Raw genomic sequence first — 22,118 nt, 5'->3', positions numbered from 1 at the left:
CGCCCAGTCCTCCCCAGACCACCTGGCCTCTCTCAGCTTCCCAGGCAAAGCGCCCGCCAGCTGACCCCTGGTTCTGGTCCACCCGCCCGGCCCGCGGACCCCGGCTCTGAGTGGGCCCAGCTCATGGTTCATTCCGGCTTGGCTGTCATCACAGTAAAAGAAGATGCCCCTGCTTTAAATGTCGCTTCGCTGCATTTTGAAAAATGCATACGACCACGTGCCCAACTGTCCAGTCAAGACATGGACCTTGTATGCCACCCCTCCCCAGTCAGGCCCCCACCCGATTTCTGTCACCTCAGTGTCCCTTTGCCTGTCCTAGAATTTCGTGGAAATGGGATTGTGCAGATGGTTTCCACGCCTGGTGCTTCTGCCCCGATTCATCCACCTCGGGGTCGTGTGGCTGGTTCACTCTTGTTGCCGAGTTGTGGTCCACCGTGGCTGTGCCACAACTGTCTACCGTGGGGCGTTTGGGGTTGTCTCCACCTTGGGGCCATTCAGGATAAAGCTGCTGTGTAAATTTCTCGTACACGTCCCTGTGCGTACATGTGGTCATTCCTCTGGGTCAATGCCTGGGAGAAGGATTTCTGGGTCAGAGAGTAGGGGGATGTTCAACTTTATTAAAAACATCGTTTTCCAGTGATAGCACATTTCATATCCCCACAGCAGTGCGGAAGAATCCCAACCTCCACCTTTGTCGGCTGTCTCCATTGTAGCCGTTCTAGTGGGTCTACGGTGACATCTCTTTTTGAAAATTTGTAATTTGTATTTCCCTGATTACTGACGATGTTGAGCACCTTTTCACGTGCTTATTGGATATTCAAATATCTTGTATTTTTGAGAGTCTATTCAAGTTTATGCCCATCTTTCAAACTTTGTGTTGTCTTTTTATTATTGGTCTATTGGCTTTCTTTCTATAACCTGGATACATGTCCTTTGTTAGATGTTCACTGTGGTTATTTTCAACCACCCTGTAGTTTGCCTTTTCATCTTAACAGTGCCTTTCGAAGAGCAGAGGCTTCACTTTGGATGAGGACAGCTTTCTTTCTTTTCCTTTGATGCCGTTTTTTATTTCCTACCTAAGAAACCGTTGTCTGCTCCAGGGTGGTGAAGTATTTTGTTTTACTCAAGAAGCTGTACGCACTTAAATTTTCCTTTTAAAGTCTACCTATGGTCCATCTCAAATTAGTTCTGTCCATGGTGTGATGCAGGTTCCAGGCAATTCACGGCCCACTTGTTCTGGCATCACTTGTTGCGAAGACTTTCCTTTTCCCCCTTGAAGTGGCACATGTGGCAAAAGCAATGGACCGAATCCATGTGGGTCTGGTTCAGAACTATTTATCCTGTTCTATCGGTCCATTCATTTGTCTTTCACCAACACCACACTGTCTGAAACACCGCGGCTTTATTTATTTTTTATCGTACGTGGGCCTCTCCCTGTTGTGGCCTCTCCCGCTGCGCAGCACAGGCTCCGGACGCGCAGGCTCAGCGGCCATGGCTCACGGGCCCAGCCGCTCTGCGGTATGTGGGATCTTCCCGGACCGGGGCACGAACCCGTGTCCCTGGCATCGGCAGGCAGACTCCCAACCACTGCGCCACCAGGGAAGCCCACACCGCGGCTTTAGAGTAGGTGTTGAAATCCAGGAGTTTGAGTCCCCCAACTTTGTTCTTCTTCCTCAAGGCTATCTTGGCCATTCTAGGCCTTTGTGTTTCCATATAAATTTTAGAATCAGCTTTCAATTTCCAGGAAAGCACTTCTGGGATTCTGACTGAGATTTCATTGAGTAGAAAGATCAGCCTGGGGAGAAGGACATGTCACAGATAAGCTCCAGTTCACGAGCTCAGCGATCCTCTCTGTTCACGGGGGTCTCCTGGAGTTTCGCACAGCAAGATGTTGTAGTTTTCAGTGGAACAGTACTAACACATCTTTTGTTAAATTTATCCCAAGGTAGTTGGTTTTGATGCTATTTTAAATGGTACGTTTCTGCCCTTCTCTGTTGGTTGTCAGTATACACAGATACAATTGATATCCACGCATAGCACTGTATCCTGCTCCTTGCCAAGTTCACTTAGTAGTAGTTGTAGTAGTTTTGTAGATGCCACAGGATTTTTTACACCCATGATCACTTTGTTTACGAATAAAAGCCCATCAACTTGAAAAGTGCTTAATTGTCTTTTACCTTTAATAAGACACCTCCCCAGACACCAAAGGCCCTACATCATCTCCCCCAAGTCTCTTTCCTCCCCATTAAGAGCCAGACTTCTTAAAGAATTATGTACCCAAGTCTTTCCCTCTGCCTCCTCTCCCTCGCTCACTCTTCCACCCCCTCCAACACCCGCCCCCTCCCCCCCTCCAATTAGAGATGTAGCTATTCCTGAGTCACCGGCCTCCTCCCCCGGGTGCTGTTAAACCCGACACTGGCTTCCCAGGGCTCACCTCACCACTGTCTGGGCCACATTTGACCTGGCCGATCCCTCTCTCCCCCTTGCCTTGGCTTGTGGACTCAGCCCTGCACAGGCCTCCTGTCCACCTCTCCAGTCTCCCCCGTACCTGTTTCCTGCCCACGGCCCAGGGGTCTCAAGAGCTGCCTCCAGCACTCCTCGCCCCGCCACGCTCCCCCTCTGCAAGCTCACCCGCACGCCATCACCTCTGCACACCTGCTCACAGGCCTGAGCCTCCAGCCCCGGACCTCTCCTCCCAGCTCAGACACCTCCCACAAATGTGGGCTCTGAGCACCCGATCCACATGTCCCACAGAGAAGGCCCGACGTCCTCCTGAGCCCCACTCCACCCGCCCTTTCCCGGAGCTCCCCAGGCTGGCCCGTGCCCCCATCCACCCCCAGGTGTGTAGTCCCCTGGCCCTCCCTGGCGCCACGTCCATCACCCAGTCTTCACCTGGCGCCCACGGAACATGCTCAGACCCACGCACACCGCTTAAAGCAGTAGGAACGAGAACCGCCCTGGCAGTCGCGCTCCCCTGCCCCCACCCCCATCCGCACTGCTGTGCCCCCCACCCCGCGTGCCCCTCCCCAGGCCTTGGCAAGCGCTACTCTTTGGACATCCTCTCCCCTTCCTTCTCTGTCCAGCACCTGGCCCCTCTTTCAGACCTCAGCCCAACTGCCCTGAGCTTGGGGCACTCTCCCCAACACCCCCCTCGGGACCACACCCCTCTACAAGTGGCCTGGCTCCCGCGCTTGCCCTGGCGGCGCCCCGGGCGCACAGTTACTCCGTGTGGGTGTGATGTCCTCTCCCCACGGGGGCGGCCGTCCACCCGGCTGCCTTTTCAGGCCCAGCTCAGCCCCGGCCAGTGGCAGGGGGCAATTAACTATTTGCAGGATACATGAATGAATGAGCTAAGGAATGCAGGACCGCTTTGTGGGAGACTGCGAGGGGGTTTCAGCAGAGGGTCAGGGCCCGAACCCTGGGCATCCTGGACCGGCAGGGACCCAGATCGGAACCCGTGGCAGCTGCACTGGGCAGCCCCGCGACGGGGGTGGGCAGGGGCGGGAGGCGGGGCAGAGCCTGTGGACCCGCCTGCGAGGACGCGACCCCGGTCAGGCGGGCGCCTCGCCCTCACGTCCTCTCCGAGGGGCTGAAGGCGCTCTCACCGGGTGGGCGCCGGAGCGCTTCGCCTCCGGACAAGTATGGCCCCGCCGCCGACCCGTAGGTCCGGCGCCCTTCTCTGTCGCTAGGCAACCCCTGGGCCGCGGAGATTAAAGCCAGCGGACGTTGGGCAGCGGGCGCCTCAGGCGCCGGCGCCATGGATCCGGTCATAATGCAGGAGCTGGCCCGCGCCGAGAGCCAGCAGGGTGGGTGGGGGGCCGGGACCCGCCCGCTCCCCGCCCCTGGGGAGACCCCGGGACCCGCCGGTCACCGCCCTCCCACCGGGAGGCTGTCCCCACCCTGTTGACCCCCGCCCTGCCTGATCCAGTGACCCCCTGAAGCCAGCGCTTCGAGGATTTGTCTGACTTGGGCAAACTAAGGCGCCTTTTTAAAAGGAAGCCTTTCGTCCTTCCTAAGCGTTCCTCAAGGATTGTTCACCTCACGCTGCTCCTGAAGCCGGAGCCGCAGAGCTGCTGCGGGGCCCGGAGGGCTGAGCTCGGGGCATCTCGCTGCTGGGCTCCTTCCCCCGGAGAGGACCGGGCCAGCGCGGGGGCCAGCACGGGCTTGCCTGCCCGACCCCAGCCCTGTCCCGGGTCCTCCTGACCGTCCCCACTGCTGCTTGGTGGTGCAGTGGCTGCGTGATGACCAAATCTGCCTCAACTCCTGTCCTGATAGATGCTGCGTCCCTGAAGAGGGCTTATCAGTTGATCAAGTCCGCCAACCTGGGGAAATCAGAGTTTGACCCCACAGAAAGCTTCAGCCCCGACCTGTTTGTTTTGTGTGCAGAACAGGCCCTGAAGGTGATTAATCCCAGGGGTCCTAGGGAGGCGCCTTCAGGGGACCCCGATTTCTTAGTTTGTACTAGAATCGGGAAGCGGCAGCCCCTGGTGGGTGGTCCACTGGGCCGCCCCCTCTGCGAACCTCCTGGGGGGGGGTCTGTGTTCTTGCGCAGATGGGGCAGCCCGAGGTGAGCGAGGACTGCATCCGGATGTACTTCAAGGTGAAGGGGCCGGTCACCCAGTTTCTGGGCCGAGCGCACCTGTGCAGGGCCCAGCTGTGTGCGCCCAAGTCCACCGAAAACATGGTGAGAGGCGATTCCGGGCCCTGTCGCAGCGTCCCCGCCAGCCCTGCGTGCTGCTTCCGCCGGATTTTCTTTACTGTCCTTTGGATCGTGAGGCCTTGGTGTGCACAGCCTTGAGTGTCTTGGCGAGGTGAAGCGCGCCCTTAGCTAGCTTGCCATCCTGAAATGAATATGTAATTGTCCTACTGTGTTTTTCCCCTGAGAGGTTGCTTCCATTCTCCTCAAAGTTCCACGGCTTGTACCGCCGCAGTTAAAATTCCTAGACTCACCTTAAAACGGCTTTGTTAGGAGTTGGGTGACCAGATTCTTCTTCAGTGAAGTGAGATGCCGCATTTCCCATCTGTGCTTTTCCCTGAGGGGTCTGGCTTGTGTCCTTTTGACCTCTGCCCTTTGTGTCCCCGTGCCTGGTGGTGCCTGCAGCACAGGTGGGGCGCAGGGTGGGGTGGGGGTGGACTTCCAGGCTTCCAGGGAGGGGGCGGAGCTCCTGACAGCTTCTGTGGGCGTCCACTCCCCCTGTTGACACCCTGGGGGCCAGGCCGTCTTCAGAGAGGCTTAACGTTCAGGGGAGTGACGGTGAACAGTGATTGATGTTCTAGTAGCAAATTTGATCTAATTGTGCATTCTTTATGTTGTTTAGGAGGAATTTGAAAATTGCGTGACTCAGTATATGAAGGCAATCAACTTTGCAAAAGGAGAACCAAGGTGAGCATGACGGAACGGCCGTTTCTAACTGAGTGTGTACAAGGTTTAGAACCAGAACTTACCAGGTGGTTCTGTCTGTTTGGACGCCGGGGTTTTTGTCTTGTTTTGTTCGTGTTTTACTGCATCTATGGCTGTGGGCTCACGTCTCTAGCGTTGGAGCTGGGCCGCGTGCACACTGGACCCTTTAGCTGCACCCTCTTCCCTGTGCAAAGGTCTCTATGACCTGCAGATGCCTTTTGCCTGCTTTCTCTGTGGGAACCTCGCCTTTGACCAGTCCCCAGGCACCTCCCTTTCTCGTCCTCTCTGGGGGGTTGGCATCTGGGCTCCCTCCCTGCCCTGCCCCCACCGACCTGTGCTCCCCCTGGCAGATCGCCTGGCCCACGGCTTCGTGTCTGGAGGTTTGATTCCCCTGAAACTCCAGCACAGTTTTCTACTTAATTACTGCTTAAATATTATTGAAATTGTTAAGTTTGCATACAAACTGGTATTGATACAGCCTATTTAAACAGGACACAACGTTTAAAGCACATTTAAGTATAAACCCTAGGTTCATTCATTCCTTCTCCCAGTGTCGCTGTGGATGGCCTCCGCTGGCCAGCCCCTGTCGTAGGTGCAGGGGATACAGGGCCCAGCTCCGCAGACCCTTCCTCAGCGGGGACATCTGGACGGCAAGGCCCGGCCTTGAGCCAGAGGTTCTAAGGACAGTGGGTGTTTCAGGGGGACCATGCCCTGGAGCCCTGAGCCCACGCTGTGGGCACCCTTGGGGAGGGGCCTGGTCAGTGCTGCACTGCAGGGGTCTTGGGGGGACGTGCAGACTGCCTGGGGAGGACCAGGAGCCTTGGGGGCTGATGAGGGGTCTGAGTAGACCCCACGAAGGAGCAGGCAGCCTTGTCTTCCTGCTGGGCCTGGCCCGCCCTCCTCTGGGTCGCAGCGGTCATCGGCAGCACCGTCCATCAGACAGCCAGCACCGCCAGGTACCTGGGTCCTGCAAGGCAGAGGTGGCCCCTCCAGAGAGGCGCCTGGGTTCCCTCACTCGGGTTCTCCTGGGGGCTCCTGCAGCCCTCAGGGAAAGGCCCAGCTTCTCAGGGCGCCCTGCTCCCGCCCCAGCATTCCTCCTCACCCACCGTGCACTTCATCCGCTCGCACGGGGACCCCACCCAAGCCGCGTTCCCTGTACTGCTCTCCTGGATGATTCCTCCAGGCAGCCTTCCTCGATGCCCCCTGCACTTGCTCATTCTTGTCTATCCCTTGAAAGCCGAAGGAGGCCTTCCTCATTGGGTACTTTTATGGGGAGCTGATCGCTTTTCAGAATGGCCAAAAGAGTGATGGGGTCTCTGGTCTGGACCCAGGAGCCTGTGGCGGGGTCTGAACTGGAGCCACCTACGCGGCTGAGCAGGGCACGTGGCTGCCTCTGGGAGGATGCTGCGTCCACCCGACATGTATATCTGGCAGCCAGGCCAGGGCGGCTCGGGCAGGGCTGTTGCACCTGCCAGAGACAGAGGCCCTGGGTTGCCTCAGGAAGGCGCTCAGGACGGACTGGCTCTGGGTGAGCCTCACCCACCCTCCTCTTGTGCCCCAGGTATTACTTCCTGGTGTATAATGCATCGGTCCTCTACTGGCAAATGGTGAGGCCATTTCGCAAGCCTGGGTATCATCACCGCCTGATCCCCAGCCTCTCCCAAATCGTGAGCGTGTTGAGTCAGACTGAGGAGGATGACAAAGGCTGGCGGGCCGAGCTGATGCTGTGAGTCCCCAGACACCCGGCAGACGCTGGCCTTCCCCTCCCCCCTCCCGTGACCACATCTCACACCGCAGCCCTGGCAATGCTCTCTAGCCCGAAGTTAGAATCAGGTTTTGTGTGTCTTGTCTGCACACGTTTCTAAACTCTGCAGATGGCATCACAGTGTCCTGATCAGACAGGTGTTACCACAAAACACGTGCTTCTACTCAGAACCCAGGAAGTGGGAGCCTGTGTCATAGTCCTGGCTCGTGGTTTTGAAAATAAATAAGTTGTGAATCAAGTAGACATTCTAGCAACATACAGCTTGGCCCGAGTGCTCACGCATCCAGGTGGCCCCACTTAGGGAAGCTTGCCCTGAGCGCATAACCCCAGGGACAGACAGCCCTGCGTGGATGTCAGCAAGTGGTCCCCAGGCGGGCTGAAAGGCGCTCGGTGACACTTTCCTGTATTTGGGTGGCATTGTTTGCGGCCAGTGACTTTGTGGATGCTACTGGCGGGGCCCAGAGGGTCGGCCCTGAAGTTGGAATCCAGAGTGTGCAGGCGTTCCTCACCTGCTTTTCAGCTGTTTGGGGAGCCTTTAACCGAAAATAAGTAAAACCATGCTCTTTCTGTAAAACACCGTTGTTTGAGTCCTTGGTACTCACAGCCAAACAGGCCCCTTTCCCTTTGCAGGCAGTGGCTGAGCTTTCCAGCCCCGGCCTCAGCTCAGTGAGCCCCATACTGGGCGTGGGCTAAGGAGCTGGCCAATCCCTGCATCTTTCTGAAATTTGTAAAACATGAAAATATAATAACCGGGTTATTAGGCGTTTGCAGCAGAAAATGACTTCATCCAGGTTTAACATGGACGATTCTGTATTACCCAGGGAGCTTCTGGAGTGTTATCTACAAGCTGGAAGAAACGAGGAGGCCGCGAAGTTTTGTGCCACTGCAGCCCCGTTCATCAAGGCTAATGCGCCACAGAAGTATCGACAAATATTTGCTCTTATGGTAAGTTGGAATATTCCAAACTGTAGAAAGAAGTATTTTCTTAAGCCATTGTTCAGGAAACTATGTATAAAAAACAGACAAGACCATCCACTGAGAGATACAAAAACATACATACATATGTACCAGCATGAACAGAACAAAACAAAATCTTTTCCTTCGTTGTGACTGAATATTTCCTTTTTAACAGCACTGAATTTTTTAAAAAGTTAGCAGAAAATTAGTAATTTAAGTAATTACGGCAACAGTGTGTAAAGAGCATTCATCACCTATTAATTTTATATATAGGAATCAAATTGTATAAGAAAAACTAAACATAAAGCATAATAACTGAGAAAATAATTGTTAATTACGAAATTTTACTTTTAAAGGAGGAATGTTTGTAAAATAATAGCTAAATAAAGTATCTGGTCTTTCCCTAATTATTTGCTCAAATCTCTGTTAATATTCTGTTTTCATCTTACAACAGGTCCGACATGAATTAATGGATGAGCTTCAGTTAAAGGAAGAAGAGAGAAGTTCTATCAGCCTGTCTGTCACTTTCCAGATGAATGTGCTAAAAGCGTAAGTGCTTTGGGAAGGGGGATGGGCGCCGACTGGTCTCTGTGCCGGGGTGGGGGGTGGGGGGGGGGGGGGGGGGGGGGCGCGGGGGCACACGTGCAGGGACGGTGAGGCTGGATGGCGGGCTCGGCCTTGCCTCCCTTTACTGAGAAGCTCCGGGGAGGATGCCAGAGTGAGTGCAGCTCGTCAGCAGTGAGGAGGGTGGTTTTAGAAGAGAGGGACAGCAGCCATGTCAGATGCTTCAGTTGGCCCTGCCAGAGGAAGCTTGAGACCTGGCCATGAGCTTGAACAAAAAGAGAGTAGTCGTGGGTGAGACCCTCATGGGACTGGGTGACAGTGCATGGGGGAGATTATACCGAGGTAGAGACCTGCTGTGGCGAGAGGGAAATAGATGGTAGAGAACCTGGTGTGTGTGGTGAGGAGATCCCGGTGTGTGTGAGCGAAGAGAACCCGGGGTGTGAGGAGATCCTGGTGTGGGTGCGTGAGGAGATTCCAGCGTGTGAGTGAGAAGATCCCGGTGTGAGTGGGGAGGACAGCTGTCCAGACGGAGGCAGGTGCTGGTCTGGGTTGGATCTGGGCAGATGCGAAGGGCCAAGCCTCCCTTTTGGTGGGCTCTTGGTGTGGGACTCGTTCTGGGTACAGGGCCTGTGCACGGTGTCCTCGGGATCCGTCCTTAGTGATGGAGGGAGATAGAGCCTGGGCTGGCAGTGAGGGAGGAGGGCGTGAGAGGTCATCAGGAGAATGGAGAAGGAGAAGGTGTTACCTTAGGCCTTCTGTTCAGTGAGGACACAAGTTCATGGACTTCAGATTTTTTGAGGATAATTTAAAGAAATCTGACAGGATCTTTTGGTTATTTAATATTTGATTAAATCAATCTATATTCTAGAAAACTGGATAAAAATGATTTATCTGAAGATACCAACAAAATTCTGAAGGATACCTATAAATGTTTAAGTTATTACGATCACCAGAACTTGCCTTCAGTCAGAGAGGAAAAGTAAGTGTTTATGTTTTTGCAGTTTCACATCTATGTACAGCATTTCGTAGCTATAGGAAAATGTGGAAAACCACACAACCATCATTAGGGAAGCAAGTGTCAGGCATCGTGGAGGTGTCAGTGTTTCCCTCTAGTCTTTTCATGTCCTGAGGTGTGTACTGCTTGGCAGCACCTGGGTTATGAAACTTCACATCATACTTTTTAAAGGTCAAATTCGACTTCTAATCACAAGTGCTTTTCAAGTTACGACACCATCTTACACCTTCTGAATAGACGCCTCACAGTTGAGCCGCAGAGGAGCGTGCCTCTCCCTGAGCAGTTCCGTTGTCAGCTCTCTGCTGCCTGAGTCCTGCGAGCACTGCTCAGAGCTCAGTCCTGGATCGGATTCCTGGGAACTTGTAGTTGAGCCAGAGGCTGAAAGAAGGGTCTGGAATGTACCCCCAGTTCAGCTCTTTCATCAGGTTCTCTGAGTTGCTCTAACTCAGAGCAGGTCCTGCTCGTCCCGTGCCTGGGCACAGCCTCCCTGAGGGGCCCTGGGAGGTTCCAGAGGGGGGACCGTGGGGACAGAGGGGACCACATAACACCAGGACACCTGCCCCGCCTCCTAGGACTGCACTGACTCCACTGCAGGTCCACTCCCTGCTGGCGAAGTGGAACTTTTTTTCATATATTTACGGACATTTTTTTCTCTCGTTAATTTTCCAATGATTTCTTTTGCCCAGTTTTTAAAAAGTAGGTTGTAAATCATTTTACTAAGGACTTGCAAAAGCTTTTTCTGTTTCAAAATTTGAGCCCTCCAATTCCAGTATAGTTATCAATTGTGTCAGTATGTTTACTTTTTAGGTCTTTTAAAACAATTTTTGATGTACAGATGTGTTTTATTTTTATTTTTTCATTTATTTATTTTTGGCTGCGCTGGGTCTTCGTTGCCGTGCACGGGCTTCTCATAGCGGTGGCTCCTCTTGTCGCGGAGCCTGGGCTCTAGGCGTGTGGGCTTCAGTAGCTGTGGTGCACGGGCTTAGTTGCTCCACGGCATGTGGGATCTTCCCGGACCAGGGCTCGAACCTGTGTCCCCCGCATTGGCAGGCCGATTCCTAACCACCGCGCCACCAGGCAAGTCCCCAGCTGTGTTTTATTTAAGATAAGAATAATTTGAGCTGACGTTCATCCCCCAGCATCCTGGACCAGGCTCCATTTGGACCCGTCAGGGAGTCCCCACGCTTCTGGCCCAGCAGCCCGGTCGGTGGGCTCTGACCTGGCTCCCCCAGGAGCCCCGGCATGTGGCCTGCACGGAGCCAGCTGCGCCCCTGCTCCTGCGCCCGCCACACGCCCCCCTCCCCCACCCCGCCTGTGGGCCTGTGGCTTCGTGGTTGCCAGGTTACTGCATGTGGCTTGTGATGTGGCTTCCCGAGTGCTCTGCCCAGCTGCTCCCCAGACCTGGGAGGGGCGTGGCCCCTGCTGGCCTGGGTCACAGGCTCAGCCGCTTGGAGATGCTGTCTGTGGGGTCAGGTCCTTCCTCAGCCCTGAGGCTCCAGCCGTCTGTGAGGCGCCCGCTGACCCCTCCCCACCTGAGCGTCTGTATCTAGAATTCGGGTAGAAATAAAAGTTCTGTGAGGTTAAGACCGAAAAAGCACTGAAAATCAGTGCTGGCTCCCTGTGTGGGTTCTCCCTTCTTCCCTGCACAACAGGCCCAGGTGGCTGGAGCTCGGGGAGGTCAGAGGGGCTGTGGGTCTGGAGGCCCCACCAGGGTGCTTGGAGGTCCGGGCTGCACGGGTCGGGGCAGAGGGCAGGAACCTGCACCCACCCCCGTGAAGGGAGACGGGAGGGCGCCTATTGCAGCGGACAGGGTGCTTGCTTCCGGGGTGGGTGCTGGGAGGTGGAGGTGTTGGATAATGTTCTCCCGGCTGAGAAGCGTCTCTGAGACTGAAAAACAAAGCAGGCAGCTCTGTAAAGTGCAGTTAGGAAGTTCATTGTGGGGACTGACACACAGGCAGGACCGGTCTGCGGACGACAATCCAGAGGCATCCGCAGCTGTGCTCCGAGCCACCAAAAGGGGCACAGGGGACTTAAGGAGGACTTAAAGGGGCAGAGCTAACACTGGCACCTGACTACCAGTGGGACCGAGGGTCTACCTCCCCTGGGGGTTCCGTGACCACTGTCAGCACAGGGCACTCTTCAGTTTTCGTATCAGGTGAAGGCAAGGGTTAGCACTGCCGGGGCTCCTCTGCTTTGGACGCATTCCTTGTGAGTGGGCGGAAGCTGGGTCGCGGTCACTAGAAGGAGGCGGGGGTGAGACTGCGGGCCTGAGAGGAGCTGACCAAGTGCAGCCCGTGTGGTCCAGCCACAGTCAGGTTATGATGCCTGCCTCGGAAAGAGCAGGGAGGTGTTGGCTTATCCCCAAGGGAGGCTGGCATGTCTGGGGACGCTGCTGGTGGCCACTGTTGCTGGTGACCAGGGGTGCCGCTAAACACTCCACCGTGTGCAGGACGGGTCCCCACCCAGTAGAGAACTGCCTCATCAAGACGTGATGGTGTCAGGCTGGGAACCATTGCCTTGATTCCTGCAGTTTTATATTAAGTCTTAAAATCAGGCAGTTTAGTCCTCTGACTGTTCTTTTTCGGAGTTGCTTAGGAGAGCCTAGGTCCTTTGCATTTCCGTGCACATCTTAGCATCAACCTGCTGATTTCCACAAAGACCACGATTGGCACTTGGTGACTGTGAATGCTCTGGTCACGGCCCCGAGGAAATGTGTGTCTGTCTCTTGTCACCCCTGCCCCCCACCAAGGGCTCAAATGGTGATGCCCAGGGCTCACAGCCCCTCATCAGGCTGCACCTGCACCTGCCCTGAGTCAGTGGAAGTCCCTCCAAATCCTGTGTCAGGGCCAGAGGGGGCTGGGCTTAGGGACCCTCACCATAGGATTTCTCTTCTCTTCCATTTTATTCCTGCCTCCCGCAAATGACAGCTGAAGACTTATTCTACCCACAGGTGGGTGTTTCTTGTTGTCTCCTGTTGACCCAATGCTGTTTTGTTTCTGTTTCCAGAATTCTTTTGCTTTTTGAATTAGCTCATCTTTCTCTGATCTTGAAATGTGGGGAGATCACCTCTGACTGCCTCTCAGACTTGAAGAAGATGGACAGCAAAGTAGGTGGTCAGGGACTGGGTGCACCACCCCTACTCACTGTGATCTTGACATGAAAGGCAAAAAAACAAAAACAAAAATGGGAAAGGAATTCAAAAGCCCCTCACCAGGAGGGCCTAAATTGTTGTATTGGTAAATTTCCTTTCAGTCTTTTTTAAGTGCAATTCATACAGTTGAGATGATGTGATTTTTGCAGTTTTGCATCAATAGTATCATTAATGATAAATGGATCAATTTGTCAAGAGGATATAACAATTGTACATGTATATGCATCCAACATTGGAACACCTAAATATATTAAGCAAATACTAACAAATCTGAAAGCAGAAATAGACAGCAATGCAACAATAGTAGGAATCTTTAATACCCCCCTTTCAACATGGATAGATCATCCAGACAGAAGATCAATAAGTATGTATTGGGCTTGAACTACACTTTAGACAAAATGAGCCTAATAGACATCCGTAGAACATTCCATTCAATGGAGGAAAATACACATTCTTCTCAAGCACACATGGAACATTCTCCAGGACAGATCATACATTAGATCAGCGGTACCCAACCTTTTGGGCACCAGGGACCAGTTTCAAGGAAGACAGTTCTTCCACAGATGGTGGGTGGGGGTTGTTCAGGTGGTAATGCGAGTGCTGGGCAGCGGCAGGTGACACTTCGCTCGCTTGCCTGCCGCTCACCTCCAGCTGTGCGGCCTGGTTCCTAACAGGCTGTGGACTGGTACTGGTCCACGGACCAAGGGTTGGGGACCCCTGTGTTAGATCATGAAACAAGTCTCAACAAATTTAAGATGATTTTCTGACCACAGTGGTGTGAAACCAGAAATCAGCAACAGGAGGAAAGCTAGAAATTCACAAAAGTGTGGAAATTAAACAACATACTCCTGAACAAAGAAAAAATCAAAAGGGAAAAAAAGATTTTGAAACATAGGACAATGGAAATACAACATACCAAAACTTATAGAATATAGCAAAAGCAGTCCTAAGAGGGAAGTTCATAGCCGAAAACACCTACAATAAGAAAAAAGAAAGATTTCAAATAAATGACCTATATTTATACCTCAAGGAACTAAAAACAAAAAACAAAAAAACAGAACAAAGCCCAAAGTTAGCAGAAGGAAGGAAGTAACAAAGATCAGAGCAAAAAACAAATGAAATAGAGACCAGAAAACAAATAGAAAAGATCATTGAAACTGACAGCTGGTTTTTTGAAAAAATAGACAAAATTGACAAACAGCTAGACTAGGAAAAAAAGAGAAGACTCAGAATCAGAAATGAAAGAGGAGACATTACAACTGATAACACAGGAATACAAAGGATCATAGAGACTACTGTGAACAATTATATGCCAGGAAGATGGGTATCCTATAAGAAATGGATAAATTCCCAGAAGCAAACAACCTACCAAGACTGAATCATGGAGAAATAGAAAATCTGAATAGACCAGTGAGTAAGGAGATTGTATCAGTAATCAAAAAATCTCCAAACAAGGACAAGATGACTTCACTGGTGAATTCTACCAAACATTTGAAGAAGAACTAATGCTAATCCTTCAAAAATTCTTCCAAAAAATTGAAGAGAAAGGAACACTCCCCAATTCAGTTTACAGGGTGAGCATTACCCTGATACCAAACCAGACAAAGACACTATAAGAAAAGAAAATTACAGGCCAATATCCCAGATGAGCACAGATGCAAAAATCCGCAACAAAATACTAGCAAACTGAATTCAGCAGAACATTGTAAAGATCAAACACCACGATCAGTGAGATTTATCCTGAGGTTGAAAGGATGGTTTAATGTAGGCAAATCAATAAATGTGATATATCACGTTAACAGAATGAAGGGTAAATATATGATCATCTTAATAGATGCAGGAAAAGCATTTGACAAAATTCAACATCCTGTCATGATAAAAACTCTCAACAAATTAGGTATAGAAGGAATGTACCTCCACATAACAAAGACCACATATGACAAGCCCACAGCTAACATTATATTCAATGGTGAAAGAATAAAAGCTTTTCTTCTAATACCAAGAATAAAACAAGGGTGCCCACTCTTGCCACTTCTGTGCAACATAGTACTGGAAGTTCTAGCCACAACAGTCAGACAAGAAAAAGATGTAAAGGTCATCCAAATCAGAAAGGAAGAAGTAAATGTGTCTCTGTTTGCATTTGGCATAACCTGTTTATACAGAGAAAACTCTAAAGACCCCACCAAAAACCATTAGAACTAATGAGCAAATTCAGTTAAGTTGCAGGATTCAAAATCATCATCCAAAAATTGGTTATGTTTCTGTTCACTAAAAATGAACTATCTGACAGAGAAATTACGAAAACAATTCCATTTACAATAGCATCAAAAACAGTAAAAGACTTAAGAATACATTTAACCAAAGAATTGAAAGACTTGTGCACTGAAAACTAGAAGACATTGATGAAAGAAATTGAAGAAGACACAAAGAATGGAAAAATATCCCATGTTCCTGGATTGCAAGAATGAAAATTGTTAAAATGTCTATACTACCCAAAATCACCTACAGATTCAATGCAATCCTTATTGCAATTCCAATGGCATTTCTCAAGAAATAGAAAAAAAAAATTGTACGGAACCACGGAAGAGCCAAAGCACTCTTGAGAAAGAAGAACAAAACTGGAGGCATCACACTTCCTCATTTCCAACTATACCACAAAGCTATAGTAATCAAAACATATGGTACTGGTATGAAAATAGACACACAGACCAATGGAACAGAATTGAGAGCCCAGAAATAAGGCCACACACATAATGTCAACTAATCTTTGACAAGGGCAACAAGAAAACGCTGTGGGGAAAGGACAGCCTCTTAAATAAACGGTGCTGGGAAAACTGGCCACATGCAGATGAATGAAATTGGACCCGTACCTTACACTACTCACAAAAATTAAATGGATTACAGACTTTAAGACCTGAAATCGTAAAACTCCTATATGAATACATAGGGCAAAAACTTATTGACATTGTTCTGGGCAATGATTTTTTGAATATGACAACAAAAGCAAAAGTAAACAAGTAGGACTACATCAAACTAAAAAGTGTCTGCACAGCAAAGGAAACAACACAATGAAAAGGCAACCTATGGTATAGGAGAAAAATATTTGCAAACCATGTATCTGATAAGGGTTTAATATCTAAAATATATAGGGAACTCATACATCAGTAGGAAATCATCATCATCCAATGGGAAACATGGGCTAAGGACCTGAATAGACATTTTTCCAAAGAAGATACTCAAATTGTACATGAAAAGGTGCTCAACATCATCAGGGAGATAAAATCAAAACCTCAGTGAGTACCACCCCACACCTGTTTGAATGGCTGTTATCAAAAAGATGAGATAACAAGTGTTGGTGAGGATGGGGAGAAAAGGGAACCCTTGTGTTCTGTTGTTGGGAATGTAAATTGATGCAGCTATTATGGAAAACAGTAAGGAAGTTCCTTAAAAAATTAAAAATAGAACCACCATATGATTTCGCAATCACACTTCTGTTTGTACGTCCCAAGGAAATGAGATCAGGATCTCAAAGAGATACCTACACCCCCATGTTCACTGCAGCATTATTCACAAAAGCAAGATGTGGAAACAACCTAGGTGTCAGTTGATGGATGAATGGATAAAGAAAATTGTGTGTGTGTGTGTGTGTGTAATGCAGTGTTATTCAGCGATGAGAAAGGACATCCTGCCATTTGTGACAGTGTGGATTAATATGCTCAGTGAAAGAAGCCAGACAGAGAAACAGAATAGCCTGGGGGTTGCCAGGGCCTGGGGGTGCAGGAAGTGGGGAGGTGCTGATCAAAGGGGACAAACTTTTAGCTTTAAGACGAATACGTTTTGAGGATCTAATGTACAGTTTGGTGACTACAGTTCAGAATTTTGTAGAGTATACTTGAAATTTGGTAAGAAAGATCTTAAGCATTCTCACCAAAAAGAAAACAAAACAATAACAATGTGAGGTGATGGATGTATTAATTCATTTGATTATGGGAATCATTGCACAATGTCTATGCTTTTACACTTTACTCTTTAAATATATACAATTTTATTTGTCAATTATACCTAAATTAAAATTTTTACATAAAAATAAAGCAGAGTAGACATTTCAGAAAAAAACATTAGCAGACTTTCGAAGGTATAGTAATGCAAACTATCTAAAATGAGACAGAAAGGAGAAACACTAAGGAGGATATAGGGAACATCAGTGAGCTTGGGACGACTTGAAGCAGACTCTAATGTATATGTAATCAGAGTCCCCGAAGAATAGAGAAAGAAGGGGACAGAAAAAAAATATTTTAAGAAATAACGGCTCAAAATTCTAAATTTAATCATCTGTAAAGAGCAGGAAATTATGTACTGAGGAACAGAGAGAAGAATGACAGCAAACTTTTTGTAGGAAATAATACAAGTCAAAAGACATAAGATCAACATCCTTAAAATATTAAAATAAAATTAAAAATAACTATCAACCGGGCTTCCCTGGTGGCACAGTGGTTGAGAGTCTGCCTGCCGATGCAGGGGACACGGGTTCATGCCCCGGTCCGGGAAGATCCCACATGCCACAGAGCGGCTGGGCCTGTGAGCCATGGCCGCTGAGCCTGCGAGTCCGGAGCCTGTGCTCCGCGGTGGGAGAGGCCGGAACAGTGAGAGGCCCGCGTACCGAAAAAGAATAAAAAAACAAAACCAAAAAAACTATCAACCTAAAAAATCTACACTCAGAGAAAATATCTTTGAAAATCAGAGGCAAAATAAGTATTTATTAAAATATACAAAATCTGGAAGAGTCTGACTTACACTACAAGAAATTTTAAAGGACTTTTTCAAGCAGAAGGAAAATGATGCCAGGCGGAAATCTGGATCCACACAAATAGTGAGGAGGACCAGCAAGGGGAGCCGCATGAGTCACACAGAGACGGAAAAATCTGTAAATCTCTTGAAAAGATAATTGGCTATTTAAAGCAAAGATAACAACATGGATCAAAAGACTCAATATTGTTAAGATGTCAGTTTTCTCCAGATTGAACTGTACATTCAATGCGATTCAATCAAAGTCCCGGCAGGAGTGTTTCAAAAATTGGCAAGCTGAGTATAAAATTTATGTGGAAATGCAAAAGATCTAGAATAGCTAAAAGCAGCTTTGAAAAAGCAGAACGATGTCAGAAGACGAGCACGACCTGATATAAAGTCTCCATGGTTGAGACAGGGTGGCCTTGACATGGAGACTCACAGAGACTGAGGGACAGGACAGGGTCCAGAAAGAGACCCACAAGCGCGGGGCCTCCAGCTTGCATGAGGTGCAGAGGCTTCCGGTGGGTGACAGAGCATCTCATCCACAAATGGTACCGGACAAGGAAACAACCACGTGCGAGAACGTGAGCATCGGCCTGCACTTCATACCGTGGACAGAAATCAACTCAAAATGCATCATAAACCAAAACGTGAGTTAAAATGATAAAACTTCTGGGGAAAACGTTAAGAGAAAACAATAAGAGGAAACTTTGTGAGCTATTATCTCACAAGCACACACCTAGTAGACGGCTAAGCTGGAGACTAACCGTCCCAGATGGCCAGGAGTGGGATGGGAAACGGCAACCCCTTGGGAAAACAGCTGAGCAGTTTGTAAAAGTAAAGTGTGTGTCAGCCACCCACCCAGCAAATCCCAGGCCCCCGCCACCCCGCCGCCTCCAGCAGGACGCCCCGTCCAAACCCGGCAGGGATTCAATGAAAGAAATCAGCCAAGTTTCATAACAGAGCGTTTGTCTGAAGTTGGTGTAGTTATTTAAAAGTTCTGTGTCCAGTGAAATTAACTATCAAAGGTGAAAAACAATTTTTTTCTAGCTTTCTCATTCAAATCTTTGCATCTTTTGGAAACATTTGAAGTTTTTCTTATATATATTTGTATCATCTAATTTTTATTTGTTGAATTTCTACCTAGTACACGAGTCATATTTTTAAATGGTCTTTGAAGTTAATGAATGTGCGTGATCGCTTTCGTTAAAACTCTCCATCTTACACAGCAACTCCTGTGCCCCGCAGGATCCCGGGGAGCTAATTGAAATCGAATGCCTGGAGTATGAATTGGAAGCTGAAAGACTTGCAAATAAAATGAAAATCTACACCCGAGAGGCTGTGGAGGTAAGTCCTCGACTGGGAGCCGCAGCAGATGCTGAACTGTTGTGCAGGTTCCCTGGACCCTGTGATTTGACTGGTGCCAGGTTTGGGGGGCAGACCTGACAGGCACGGGCCAGCCCCCTGTGCCCTGGTTTCCCACCCGTGACTGTGGCCTCTCTGGCAGGAGCTCCAGGGGCCTGGGTGTCCCCCAGCTGCCGAGGCCGGCTGCCGTCCTCCTCTGCGGCACGGAGCTGGACCCCCCACGGCTCCCAGGGCCACCTTGGCCTGGCGGACGTCTGGGTTCATGCAGCCCATTCTCTGGGCCAGGGGCTGGGGTGGGACCATCCTCTGGCCAAGCCCTCCTGCGGCCTGTGTGGAGTGGCCCACCCCAGCACACTGATAACACTTGCCATTGGTGATCGCTGAGTCCCCATGAGAGCACTTTGCCATTCTGACTCAGGTCCAGGAAGGCACACGTTGCCCCGGCTCTAGTGCGGGGCTGTCGGCCTCGCTGGGCTTGGGAAACAGAGGGGCTCCAGTGAAGTGGTGAGGTTATCACGGGATGGGGGAGGGGGGACCTCGGGGAGGGTGGAGGGCAGGTCCAGAGGACCCACACGAGCGTTCCTCCCTCGCTGCCCCCTTTGGAAATCCCTGACTTGTCTAGAATATTCCACTGGTATTTACTGAGGAGGCAGCTGTCTCTCTGAGGAGTTGGCGCACGGCAGCCTGGTGAACACGGTGGCAAAGTGACAGACCGTGTGAGCTCAGCGTCCTATGTAATGCAGTCAGAGCTGGTCCAGCAGCCACCGCCCGAAAAGGAATCCAGCAATCATTTATGTTCTTTAATAAGAATCCTGCAGTTGGAAAAAGGGAACCAAAATACCCTGAAACAGAGTGATGGCGGCTGGCATTTCTTTGGGGCCCAGGTGTCCGCCCCCTGGCTCAGCTCCTGGGACCCTCTCTGGAGCCCTGGAGCCGGGCTGTGCTGCCCCTCTGGAGCAGGAGAGGCAGCGTCGGTGCCGTGAGCTCTGCCAGGGGACGATCAGCTGGGCCGGGGCTCCGCGAGTTCGAGGCCACCTGGGGGATGTGCGTGTTCCCTTTGGACTTGCCCAGGTGGCTGCCCCTGCCAGCGTTGATCTTCTCGAGGGAGGTCGTGGGCTACCTGTTGACCGCGTGCTGGTGCTGGCTGGTGGTGGCGCAGAGACTGCAGGGCTGTGTCCCTCTGCCTTTGTCAGCCTCGGACCTCGGGCCAGGGGCCCTTCAGGGGCACCGGTTCAATGAGGCTTTGATGGACACATCTTGGCAGGCAGGAGTCACAGGGTCTGAACCCCAAGCCTGTGCTGGTCCCTGTGGCTTGGGAGCAGCACGAGGGGAGGCCCCCAGGTGCCAGAAGCCAGGGCCCATGGACATGGCTGAGCTTAGGCGGCAAGGCAGCCCTAGTGGGTGCTGGGGGAGGCATGGAGCTGGTGAGGCCCCTTGCACAGGCTGAGGCCGGCCAGCGCCTGCCTGCTGGGCAGGGCGTGTGGGGCACGGACTGGAGGAGCTGTTCACTGGACGTCACTGGGCGTGGGCCCCATAAATATACAGGGCCAGGAGATCAGCAGCTTCGCTCAGATGGGCTCACAGAGGAGAGACGCACCCAGAGGGCGCAGAGCCCGTTCTAAGGCAGGGTCTCGACCGCAGGCCATTTCCACGGACAGACTCAGACTGTGGGCCTGGGCGCCCCCTGCGGCCTCCTGGGCTCAGGGTCGGCCGGGGCTGCCCTGGCTCGCCCTGTGCTGCGCGTTTGCCCCCAGCCTCACACATGGGCCACTGTCTTTTGTGCAGACCCAGCTGAATATAGTACAGAGACTGGACATGGTGCTCCGGCGAGCTGTGCGCCTGGGCGACCCGCGGGTCATCCACGTGGTGTGCGCCACGCAGTGGAACACCTGCCTCCCGCTGCTGCAGCACGACCTGCGGCACCATCTGCGGAAGTCGCTGGCCAGCATCGCGGAGGTCCTGGAGAAGATGGACAGGTGGCGGTCCTGGGCTCTCCCCCCGGGGGGAGACAAGCGGGCGGGAGACCCTTGGGGTAAGGACGAAGTCCAACTCATTTTCCCAAAAAAGTGGGCAGGAAGGGCAGCAGGACTCCACGGCTCCCCGCAGAAGGGCCAGCTTGAGAGGCCGGCAGGCCGTGGGGGAGGTGTGTCTGGAGTGCGGGGGGCAGGGCCTTGCAGGGGGGAGGCTGGGGGGCACCCGGGCGGCGCCCATCTGAGGTCGAGAGGGGCTGAGGAGATAGGGCTTTGTCAGGAGGGTCCTGGGCTGCATGGCAGGGGGATGGCAGGGCACAGGGCCTGTGGGCACAGGCGCAGGAGGGAAGGTGGAGTGGGCGGTGAGTCAGTGAGGCCCCCCGGCTGGGGGTCGCAGCCCATGGGGATGCTGCAGTTGGTCCCTGGCAGACAAGGGGTTTGGGAGACGGGGACTTGGTGTGTGGGCAGAGAGGAGCTGTGGGGGGTCACCCAGGAGGGGCTGCAGCCGCAGGGAGGGGCGGTGGGGAGAGCTGCCCTGCCCCGTCTGCTCCTGTGATTAATTAGGGTTGGGTTTCGTCGCCTACTTGAGCCCTCGGAACAGGGGTCTCGGCAGGGGAGCCAGGGGCCTGGTTGTCAGCCTGAGGGTGGGCAAGGGGGGTCCCCAGGGTCTCCGGTATGGTTCATTTCCTGCCGGCACCTGGGGGTCTTGGCTGTGAAGAGCTGCATCTCTCTTCAAATCTGGGATTTTTACCCATTTTGAAAATAGTTTCTCCTTCTGGAATCCCATGGGGATGTATGACAGGCTCCTAGCCCAGCTACCAACCCCCCCCACCCCGACCCCAGCGAACTTTCCACGCTCACGGCCCCACCCCCCATGTGTGACACGCTGAATTCTGACAGATTTCCTCCAGGCCATTAGTACTCTTTTATTTTACAAATTCTCTAATTTTCCTTCCTTTCTTTAGCCTATGTTTTTAAATTTTAATGACTATTTCTTCCAAAATATCCTTTTAGTTTATTTTCATATTTGCCTGATTTTTAAAAATAATGTCTTCTAGTTGCCCTCTTTTCCTCTGACAGCTCTTTTTCTGATTAACTTTATTGAGATATAATTGCACACAATAGAATACAAACATTGTTAA

General features: G+C 51.3%; 1 protein-coding gene across 1 annotated transcript in view; it reads left to right on the top strand.

The window, feature by feature from the left end:
* The first annotated feature begins 3,710 nt into the window (after positions 1-3,710).
* CFAP46 (cilia and flagella associated protein 46) overlaps positions 3,711-22,118 on the top strand; it is a 92,789-nt gene continuing 74,381 nt past the window's right edge. Inside the window, exons 1-11 of the mRNA XM_027113030.1 lie at positions 3,711-3,806; positions 4,276-4,400; positions 4,553-4,684; positions 5,319-5,383; positions 6,963-7,127; positions 7,988-8,111; positions 8,578-8,672; positions 9,556-9,666; positions 12,709-12,808; positions 18,890-18,988; positions 20,792-20,982. Coding sequence (XP_026968831.1) covers positions 3,758-3,806; positions 4,276-4,400; positions 4,553-4,684; positions 5,319-5,383; positions 6,963-7,127; positions 7,988-8,111; positions 8,578-8,672; positions 9,556-9,666; positions 12,709-12,808; positions 18,890-18,988; positions 20,792-20,982 — 1,256 coding nt within the window. The 5' untranslated portion in view covers positions 3,711-3,757. The remainder of the gene's footprint in view (positions 3,807-4,275; positions 4,401-4,552; positions 4,685-5,318; positions 5,384-6,962; positions 7,128-7,987; positions 8,112-8,577; positions 8,673-9,555; positions 9,667-12,708; positions 12,809-18,889; positions 18,989-20,791; positions 20,983-22,118) is intronic.

The sequence above is a fragment of the Aethalodelphis obliquidens genome, unplaced genomic scaffold, assembly GCF_003676395.1.
Source record: "Aethalodelphis obliquidens isolate GAN/ISIS:26980383/991018 unplaced genomic scaffold, ASM367639v1 scaffold11, whole genome shotgun sequence".
Taxonomy (NCBI): Eukaryota; Metazoa; Chordata; class Mammalia; order Artiodactyla; family Delphinidae; genus Aethalodelphis; species Aethalodelphis obliquidens.
The sequence above is the reverse complement of the archived record's forward strand: the minus strand, read 5'-3'. Positions and strand labels throughout refer to the sequence as shown.